General features: G+C 37.0%; 1 protein-coding gene across 1 annotated transcript; it reads right to left on the bottom strand.

The window, feature by feature from the left end:
* Positions 1 to 5,200: 5,200 nt before the first annotated feature.
* Positions 5,201 to 9,838, bottom strand: aqp10a (aquaporin 10a). Its single transcript, XM_051720585.1, has 6 exons — positions 9,590 to 9,838; positions 8,576 to 8,702; positions 8,121 to 8,258; positions 7,882 to 8,000; positions 6,854 to 7,071; positions 5,201 to 6,460 (listed from the first exon to the last, which is right to left on the bottom strand). Exons 1-6 carry the CDS (start codon positions 9,683 to 9,685, stop codon positions 6,247 to 6,249), a joined length of 912 nt encoding a protein of 303 aa, XP_051576545.1. The 5' UTR covers positions 9,686 to 9,838; the 3' UTR covers positions 5,201 to 6,246.
* Between the last annotated feature and the right edge of the window lie 964 nt (positions 9,839 to 10,802).

Raw genomic sequence — 10,802 nt, 5'->3', positions numbered from 1 at the left:
TCATCCGTTTTGTTAGGGAGAGAGTGGAGATTCGCTAGATGAATACACGGCAGCACTGTTCGAAAGCCACGCCGACGGAGTTTGACCAGCGTGCCTGCTTGTCTCCCTCGCCTGCGTCTCATAGCTCCAAACGGTTTAAATGATGCCTGCACACAGCACTTGGAAGGGAGAACAATCATTATGCTGTAAGGTCGTTCCAAACAGAATGTCTAAAAAAAAAAAAACTTTGAAGGTGAGTTCCAAATGGCCTTTATTTTTGAGCCCCACTCTTTTCAGCACTCCAAAGCTCTCACAGTAGATGGTAAAGTTTACGAAGGGAATACGGCTTAGGGAGGATAACTTTTTAATGTTATCTTAAAGGTGCAATATGTAACTGAATTTTTTTTTTGCCAATGTGTGAACAGCTTGTAAAGCAACTTAAAAAATGAGCCCTTCCCGGACTTCCTAGGTTGCTTATTAAAGCCTGTAGATTGATTTTCATGTGAAGGGAGCAGGTCGCTTTTGCATGTGACCTTTATGCGTGCTCCCGAGAGCCTTGCCTCTGACAGTAATAGCTTCTCTTCCGCTATTCAACAGCGACAACAAACTGCAACACTAGGCAACGTTATCTTAGAGATGGAATCCAGCAAACCTCCGGCTCCCAGCACAACACCAACTCCTACACAAGCCAAAAAAAAAAAAAAAATATATATATATATATATATATATATATATATATATATATATATATATATATATATATATATATATACAGGTGCATCTCAATAAATTAGAATGTCGTGGAAAAGTTCATTTATTTCAGTAATTCAACTCAAATTGTGAAACTCGTGTATTAAATAAATTCAATGCACACAGACTGAAGTAGTTTAAGTCTTTGGTTCTTTTAATTGTGATGATTTTAGCTCACATTTAACAAAAACCCACCAATTCACTATCTCAAAAAATTAGAATATGGTGACATGCCAATCAGCTAATCAACTCAAAACACCTGCAAAGGTTTCCTGAGCCTTCAAAATGGTCTCTCAGTTTGGTTCACTAGGCTACACAATCATGGGGAAGACTGCTGATCTGACAGTTGTCCAGAAGACAATCATTGACACCCTTCACAAGGAGGGTAAGCCACAAACATTCATTGCCAAAGAAGCTGGCTGTTCACAGAGTGCTGTATCCAAGCATGTTAACAGAAAGTTGAGTGGAAGGAAAAAGTGTGGAAGAAAAAGATGCACAACCAACCGAGAGAACCGCAGCCTTATGATTGTCAAGCAAAATCGATTCAAGAATTTGGGTGAACTTCACAAGGAATGGACTGAGGCTGGGGTCAAGGCATCAAGAGCCACCACACACAGACATGTCAAGGAATTTGGCTACAGTTGTCGTATTCCTCTTGTTAAGCCACTCCTGAACCACAGACAATGTCAAAGGCGTCTTACCTGGCTAAGGAGAAGAAGAACTGGACTGTTGCCCAGTGGTCCAAAGTCCTCTTTTTCAGATGAGAGCAAGTTTTGTATTTCATTTGGAAACCAAGGTCCTGGAGTCTGGAGGAAGGGTGGAGAAGCTCATAGCCCAAGTTGCTTGAAGTCCAGTGTTAAGTTTCCACAGTCTGTGATGATTTGGGGTGCAATGTCATCTGCTGGTGTAGGTCCATTGTGTTTTTTGAAAACCAAAGTCACTGCACCCGTTTACCAAGAAATTTTGGAGCACTTCATGCTTCCTTCTGCTGACCAGCTTTTTAAAGATGCTGATTTCATTTTCCAGCAGGATTTGGCACCTGCCCACACTGCCAAAAGCACCAAAAGTTGGTTAAATGACCATGGTGTTGGTGTGCTTGACTGGCCAGCAAACTCACCAGACCTGAACCCCATAGAGAATCTATGGGGTATTGTCAAGAGGAAAATGAGAAACAAGAGACCAAAAAATGCAGATGAGCTGAAGGCCACTGTCAAAGAAACCTGGGCTTCCATACCACCTCAGCAGTGCCACAAACTGATCACCTCCATGCCACGCCGAATTGAGGCAGTATTTAAAGCAAAAGGAGCCCCTACCAAGTATTGAGTACATATACAGTAAATGAACATACTTTCCAGAAGGCCAACAATTCACTAAAAATGATTTTTTTATTGGTCTTATGATGTATTCTAATTTTTTGAGATAGTGAATTGGTGGGTTTTTGTTAAATGTGAGCCAAAATCATCACAATTAAAAGAACCAAAGACTTAAACTACTTCAGTCTGTGTGCACTGAATTTATTTAATACACGAGTTTCACAATTTGAGTTGAATTACTGAAATAAATGAACTTTTCCACGATATTTTAATTTATTGAGATGCACCTGTATATATATAAAATACATTTATATACTGAATCCCATCTGGCTAAGCGGGAACGTGATTGTGGTCGAGCGAAAACTAGAGTGAACATCAGCGGGGCATTTGATTCCTGGAAGGACCTTCATTTGGTTTTGGGGATCAAAACCAACCCTGAATTGGCATTCTTCTTACTGGACAGGTAAGCTTACATAGCTGCAAAGCATGTGAAATATAGTGCCTTAAGGATTGATCTGTGTAATTTTAGCTTACTTGATCTTGCTTGAACAGTAACTGTCATAATCAATGTTAATCTGTAATTATTCAGCAAGGTAAACTACAATAACACATCAAATGAATGCTAGACAATGTTCAAGATAATGCAAAAAGCTCCATTCATTAGTGTAACATAACTTGGTTATACAGAAAATATATACATTCTATTATTATTAAACAATAGTGCATCGATATATCAAAATGACAGTTGTGATGGAATCACATCAATACTGAATTGTGTCAACATATATATAATGTACAGTCTATTTTATAAACAGCTACTGTCATCATCCACCAAATTTAGCTAACAGCTTTTGATAAAGTTGGCTAGCTAGCTAACGCCGACATAGGCTATTGTATAAATGCAGTTAATGTATCATGCAAAGAAAAGTGATTACTTCAAACTACAGTCTCACATAGTCAGACCTATATCCACACTTTGTTTTAGCCTTGTTCCAGCACTGGAGAGTCAAATATAATATACAGTCTCAGAGTTATCATAACTGTGTAATTTTAATTATGCTACCTCATCTGTCAGCATGATGCCGATGAATCACGTTGTCTCTTTGTACGTTATGTCATTGTTTTGGTCGGATTGTATGCACGAGCGAGAGCACGAGCAACAGGTAGCTGGCTGCAGTTCACTTAATGGCCACAGGTGTCATAATAACAAGGGTTTCTGAGTCTTACATACTGCACCTTTAATGGAATGCACCCAGACTGATACTGACCTACCTGTGCGCATGCGCAATGGGTTTGCATAGGTTTTCGCCTTTGCAGAAAACAGGTCGTTGCGATGGATGAAAGGCTGAGGAAAGTCTCGCGAGATAAAGTGTGATAAAATCGCTAATAACCTTTTCTGTGTACAGTTTTATTAAATTTTACGATGCTGTAAACCCTAAAATGACCTTAAAAATGACAGCTCAATTGACTGCATGTCTGGTTTAATGTTGATTACTACTAAAAAACATTCGACTTGCCCCTTCTTTTCTCACAGAAAACCTACAATTACACCTAAACCCAACCCTAACCTTGAGTCGTGAAACTTTCCCAACCCCACAGTTCCTTTCTAGACTCGACAAAGTAAACTTAATTTCTAAAGACCCTGTACTAGTAGTCTGGTATGTTTAGGCTTAAACTCCTTAGTTTGGCCTGACAAAATATGATACATTATTTATTACGCTGACAAATGTGCTAAAGCTTAGCTGAAGTGCAGTGCAGTTCCTGTGGAATAATTCGGGTTCAATAAAAGTTAAGCTCAATCAACAGCATTAGTGGTATAGTGTTGATTACATGATACATATTTTGACTCATCCCTCTTTTTTATAAAAATAAATAATAAATCAAGGTTACAATGAGGCCCTAACAATGTGAAAAAGCAATTACATTAATTCTAATGTTAAAATCTTTGTAATATTTGAGCTGTAAAGTTATTTAAATCATATTTTTTAAGGTCGTTTTAGGGTTTACAGGATTGTAAAATTGGATATTAATTAAGTATACATAGAAAAGTACATAGATCAGGTTAGTTAGCGATTTTATCACACTAAAATCTTGTTAACATGCATATTGTTTACGTCTTGTGACTATTCTTTTAAAACAGTTGAGTATTGTTAACCTGTTTACAGATTGGCCCCATTCACTTCCATTGTAAGTAACCCATATTTCTGCTTTTTTGAAAGTAGAGGAGGAACAAGTCAAAGTAATTTTTGTGGTAATCAACATTATGCCACAAATGCTGTCGACTGAGCTTAACTTGAATTGAACACAGAATATAAGGCCAGAAAAATAGGGCCAGGATACATACTTGTACCAGCAATACCAGTAGAGCCTATCAAGTAATTTTTTAATGATGTAAGGACCTTTCTATTCAGAAGAAGTCATTATTCATATCATGACTGGGTGTGATGACTGAAAACATGGCACTGCTTTTATAGTCTATGGTTGCTGAGTTGTGTGGGTCAAAAATATCCAAATCCAATCAGGTTTCAGGCTAGTGCACTCTTGAAGGACAAACCTGGGTTCATTTGAGCTCATAGAGTTTAATCAGACTCATATTTGTCTGTGAAATAGGTAGCTTTCACTTTGGCAAAATGTAACCTGAAAATCTGTTGCATTTGAAAGAAAATTTCAGCCCAAACACAAAAGCAAAGTTTAGGGACAGACGCTGCTTAGTGTCCCTGCGGAGACCAAATAAAACAGCCTTATATTGATCAGTATAATTGTTATCACCAAACCTTCATATAATAGAAGATAAGACTGTTGCTGTATTTGCAATTCTTGGGTAATTCCTTCTGTTATATGGTTGCAGTTGTTATTGGCACTATATTTGAATAGATCTTACATTTAATGCAAAGTAAAATATTTTCCCCAAAGACGATATTCTGAGAAATAATAGGAAAGTAGAGATTGGCTTTCTGAGTACATATAAGCATTTGCTCAAAAGGGGCTTCAACATGATATATTCTCTAAACTCTTTGTTTGCAAATTTGTTAATAGGCACCATAAGAGACATCCGCAAACGTACACAAACTGCTCCCCCTGTAGTCCTATGATGTAATAGGCAGACTTTTGATGTGCAAGGTATTGCTTCATTTACATGTGAGAGAGCAACTAGTATATAACCTGCAAATATATTATAGGTTTTAATGTGGTTATATGAAATCTCTAAACAAAGTGGACTATAAATATTGGTATACTTATTAATAGAGAGAAAAAATTAATAACACTCATACAGTAAACAGTATATAGAGTAAGGGTAGGGTGCATTAGGGCAATCTAAGTCATTGGGTAATATGGGCATCTTAGATCTGTTGTGTACATTTCTTGCTCTATCACAAGCAAATCTATATTAACATAACCATATTTGAGCAGGCTTGATATGTGATAAACTCTCATTTGTTGGTCTGAAGTGTCAGGGTGGCAATCACAGTAAACTGTGGAAGCTGAAAGTGAAATAGAAAGCAACAAATGTCCCAGATCACCTTAATTCACCCTATATACATAAATGATCCATTGATTCACATTTCATGGCATAAACATCAATGGCTTTGACAGAAAACCTGTTGTTTTTTTACGTTAATTTCATATAATTAGTAACGATATAAATAACACAGTCGTTTAATACAAACAGTAGTTGCAGTAGCCTCTATTAAAGCATTATGAATGCTTTAAAAAAAAATTCCAGTTTGCTCAGCCAGCCTTCAAAATATTGGGGCACAAATTGAATTTGTGTTTATATTAAGCCACAAATATTCCATCTGTTGCCACTAGTCGAGAAACAGATCAGATTAAATAAAAATAAGGTATGTTTAAAAATAGCTAACATACTACATGTTATACAAATAACTTCATAAAATAGTGAAAGCAGTCCCATGCAATTTAATATTCTGTTGGGGAAAGGGTTTAAAATAATAAGCGATGTATCAAATCTGCAGCTCTGTTGTGAAACATTTGAGTTCATCCTGAGTAAATTTTCCCCAGTTTTTATTTTGTGGCCTTTTAAACCATTTATAGAACAGACTGGAAATGATAGAGGCAAGAAGGGGAATGGGATCAAGAAATGCTGTGAGCTAGATTCTAACTCACATAGCACGAGCACCATTTCTCAATTTACTGCAACATGCGCACTAACAATAAAGTCTCTGCCCCAACTCTCCCCAGGTTTTTAAAGGGAAGACAGTTTAAGGTATAATTCGGCCTTTTTGTCCACATGTTGCTGGTCATTATGTTCTACAACCTTTGTCTGATCTTTATCCTCCTCAGATTCAGACTGTGGCTCAGGTAGATGCCACTGAATGAAGACCAGATACATGATGGTCCCCAGCACGCCCCCTACCATAGGAGCCACTATTGGAATCCAGAAGAAGTAGTCATAGCATCTGTGTGGGTCACAGAAGAAAAGAGAGAGAGGTATTATAAATGGTCATGTTGAGAAATTTAACAGATTAAATAAGAATAGTGACATAAATAGCAGAGAGTGGTCATACTGTACACACACACTTCAGTGATGAAAAGGAGCTGAGAGATTGTTACAATAATGCCCAGTGCTCATAATGAAATAAAAAGCCACTAATAGACCCTGAAACCATGTGGCAGCTGGCCATTGTATTGAGGTCATTTTGAAAGAACTGTTGAGCTAAGTAAAGTGAAAAACACAGTGATTTGTTTTATATGGGAACAGATAAGTTGAGCAATAGGAGGTCTATGAACAAGACATAATGGAGCCCTTAATTTGGAGGAAATAGATGTAGTTGGCAAATCTGACTACTTACGTAAAGACTTCAGTGCCCCAGCCTGCAGTGAAGGTGAATAGTCGTGGACCAAGGTCACGAGCAGGGTTTATAGCTGCTCCACAGTTAGCTGACATTGACATGGAAATGCCTAAGACAACAGTTGCTACAATGGGAGGTAGCAACGCTTCAGGAGCAGGAGCGTTTTTCTTATCATTCAGAGGTAGAATGCATAACATCAGCATGGCTGTACCAACCACCTAAACATTAACACAGACATACAATGAAGAGACAAGGAAATAAACAACCAAACATGCATTTCTGTCTGAATCATTTGGAAATTAATTAATGGTAGAAACTCTCTATATACATACATATACAGTGCTGTGCAAAAGTCTTAGGCACATAAGATGTTTCACAAAAGCATTTGTCTTAAGATGGTTATTATATCTTCAACTTTAGTGTGTCAATAAGAAATATAAATGTTAGACTCCCAAACATTACTTTTGCAAATAGAAAAGATTAGAACAGAAGAACAGGGAGCCCTGCAACAGATGTCATGGCCCCCACAAAGCCCTCCACTGAACATCGTCTGAGATTACATATAGAGACAGAAGCAATTGAGATAGCCTAAATAGATAGAAGAACTGTGGCGAATTCTCCAAGAAGCTTGGAACATCCTATCTGCCAACAACCAAAAAAAACTGTGTCCAGGTGTACCTAGGAGAATTGGTGTTGTTTTAAAGGCAAAGGTGGTCACATCAAATATTGATTTAGCTTTTTTATGTTTACTGGACTTTATATGACATTAAGTGATAAATGAAAACAATTTATTTCATTATTTTCGAAGACATGCTCACATGCAACATTTTTCACAAGTGCCTAAAACTTTTGCACAGTACTGTATATATATTGTGTAATATTATGTTGCATAATACGGTACTATATTACATTACAGTATTTTAAATCAGATTAGATTACAAAATAGTACATTGATTTATTATATAATATTTATACTGTGCTTGCATGAACAGATCTCTTATCTAATCTTAAGTAGACCTTTCTCTGACCTGATCCAGGAAGTTGGTCTGCACTGACACCACATCAGTAGGGTAAGTGGCAAAGATGCTGGCCGTTTCATTAGGACCAAATACAGTCAGAACTCCCCCACTGAACTCCATGATTGCATCTAGCGGAGAAGAGTTTTAGAGAGCAGACCATAGAGAGTGGCTTGAAATTATTGTTGAGATAGGTCATTTAGTTTGTTTCTGGTTGTGAAACAAGTATTTCTTTCACTCCCTCTTCTTACCATGGTAGATGAGATAGACAAGCCCAGAGGCAAGGTAAGCTCCCAAAATTTGAGCCAGAGAGTAGGGTAGCAGCCTTTTCCAGGGTAGATCACCCAACACACAGAAACTCATAGACACAGCCGGGTTTAAATGAGCACCTAACAGAGAAACAATGATAATAGAGGAAGAAATCAATGTATGAGGGTCATGAAAAGAGTAATATTACAGAGGATTTGTCCTCACTCAAAAAGGGCAATTCTGTCAATACTGTTTTCAAACCTATATGTCTTTCTTTCCTGTTAGCCTCAGTGACCATTCACTTTCATGATGCCTAACATCTATTTTTGTGTTCCACAGAGGATATAACACCTCACATGGTCAGAACAACATGAAGGCGAGTAAATGAAGACAGAATTTTACTGGGTGAACTATCCCTTTAACTGCCTCAAAGTAGCCCGATATATAAAAAATTTACCTGATACTCCCCTGCAGAGGTACATGGCAGACATGACACCTACAGAGAAGGTCATGTTAACTGACAGAAACTGTCCCTTAGTTTCTCTGCTGGTTTTCACCTGAGCTGCTGCAGCACAACCAAACAGCTACATCAGGGGAAAAACACATTACATATTAAATTAAATACTTGTACCGTATATACTAATGTTTTTTTTTACTAATGTTAACAAATGGAACCTTATTGTAAAGTGTTACCAGTTGTATAATATAATGCAGTATGATTCTATTTTGGCACTCTAGGTAATTGTTTCGTCACTGTAATTTTACTTACTAATTATGGACTGTACTTTACTGTAGATAAAAGCTTCTGCTAAATTGCATGGACAAACACATGAAAAGCATATATAGCCAGAAGCACATGCTCGCATTCCATGGTGGCAAACAGAATCTTACATCAGACCTCTGTAAAAGTTACACAATTTTATGGTGTAACACATATGATAACACATTAATTCACATATAACACGTCTCCTCTTAGTCACACTTGTATTCTTGATCATGAACATATATGTTCTATAAAAACCTGTACTGTTGCAAGAATATAGAGGCATAAATTCTGTCATTAGATTTTATACGGTCTATTTATAATACATCATTGATGAAAGTTCAGAGAATCAAAGAAAATGTTGCAAAAGCAGTACAGTATATATAAAAGATCAAAATATATAAGGAAATATACCAGTCTATTCCAAGTATGAATACAAATATCTTAAAACAAGTGTCATTTTAATATTATATTTTCATGAGCCAGCTTTTTAGAACCAGTTGATCTTTTAAGAAAAAAACTTTTTATTTTAGTTGATTTCAACTTGAGTTGTAAAAATACAGGAGTTTAAAAAAACTACTGAAAAAGAATGTAAATAAAAAACATATGGCACAACTACAAAAAAAAAAAAAAAAAAAAAAAAAACCCTCTATAAATCAATAACTATGCTCAAAATTTGTTTAAAGTGCAAACTGTGCAAAAACTTACCAGAAGGACAAAAGTGCCTATGAACTCCCCCAAAAGCTGACGTGCCAGTTCATTCTTCACCTTCATCCTCATAATCATCTTTTTTACCCAGCTCATTTTAATGTTTTCTTGCAGGTTTTATGCTTAACCTGGTGCTTTCCCGGTGTTCAGAGATGCCTTGTGACCTCGCACTGTCTATTAGCTCAGCTCACCTTTAAACCCTATCTTAAACATACACAACAGTCAGCATCAACATCATAGCTGGTCTGATCTGGACTATTAGACCACGACTCCTTTATAAATCATTAATAATCACGTAGAGCAAAGAGATAGAGAGGAGAGAGAGAGAGGTAATTAGTGATCTATGATCCTCTGCTGTAAAACACTTAACATGCAGTTTGGTCAATCCAAATAACCTAATGCAATTGTCTTGACATTGGAAGGTTATATGACACATAAATTAGGTAATCATGCAATTATCTATCTCAAATATCTATACCAGAAATTATTTATCAAAGCCAGGATTTGTTCAGAGAACAGCATCCTTGTGTGAAATCACATTTAATGTTACCATTTGTCATAATATTGCTGTTTCAACCAAGCAATGAGGCTCTTGCAATATCTTCTTAAAGAATGATTAGAGGCTGTGCTTGAATTTCCTTTGCCTTTGTTTGTCCAAACTTTCTCTGCTCAGTGTGAATAAGTGTACTCTTAAAGGGGTTATGTCATGAGAAATAAAATTTTCCTTGACATATAAGAGGTCATTCTACTGTTAAAAATAAATAAATAAATACTGTACATTTCAAAACTCAAAACTTAATCCTTAATGTAATAAAAGCATTTATTGAAACCAAGCTGCAAAAATGCTTTGTTCTCTACTTCCGCGACTTCCCTACGCCACTAGGGGGCCGATTAATATATGACCACCTGTACAGCAACAACATCAACGCCTACATTACACCGTTGCATCCTTGGCCCCACCCACTGCCACTCCATTTGTAAACAGAGAGAGAGCAGGACAGACATTCGGTTTCTTCAGCTGCTGTGCCTCCTGCTGTTTTGAGCACAAACACATACTGTAAGTCTTCTTGAACCTATCTACGCTATTTTTAATTGTTGGTTTATGTAAAAATGGACTAGATGGATGTCTTTGACCGGTTTGATGCGTTTCCTGGCGATGCGCGCTTCAGTGCAGGATGATACTATGTGTGTGCATCTAGATCATCGCGCTGTG

The sequence above is a fragment of the Myxocyprinus asiaticus genome, chromosome 16, assembly GCF_019703515.2.
Source record: "Myxocyprinus asiaticus isolate MX2 ecotype Aquarium Trade chromosome 16, UBuf_Myxa_2, whole genome shotgun sequence".
In the NCBI taxonomy this organism is placed as follows: Eukaryota; Metazoa; Chordata; class Actinopteri; order Cypriniformes; family Catostomidae; genus Myxocyprinus; species Myxocyprinus asiaticus.
The sequence above is the reverse complement of the archived record's forward strand: the minus strand, read 5'-3'. Positions and strand labels throughout refer to the sequence as shown.

Bases quoted from the DNA above. Each gene is read 5' to 3' on its own strand.
- aqp10a (XM_051720585.1), bottom strand. From the start codon at position 9,685: ATGAGCTGGGTAAAAAAGATGATTATGAGGATGAAGGTGAAGAATGAA. The intron at 8,001-8,120 runs GTAAGAAGAGGG...CTTCTCCGCTAG, and splicing joins TGTCTATCTCATCTACCATG to ATGCAATCATGGAGTTCAGT. The intron at 6,461-6,853 runs GTAAGTAGTCAG...TGACCCACACAG, and splicing joins TGGGGCACTGAAGTCTTTAC to ATGCTATGACTACTTCTTCT.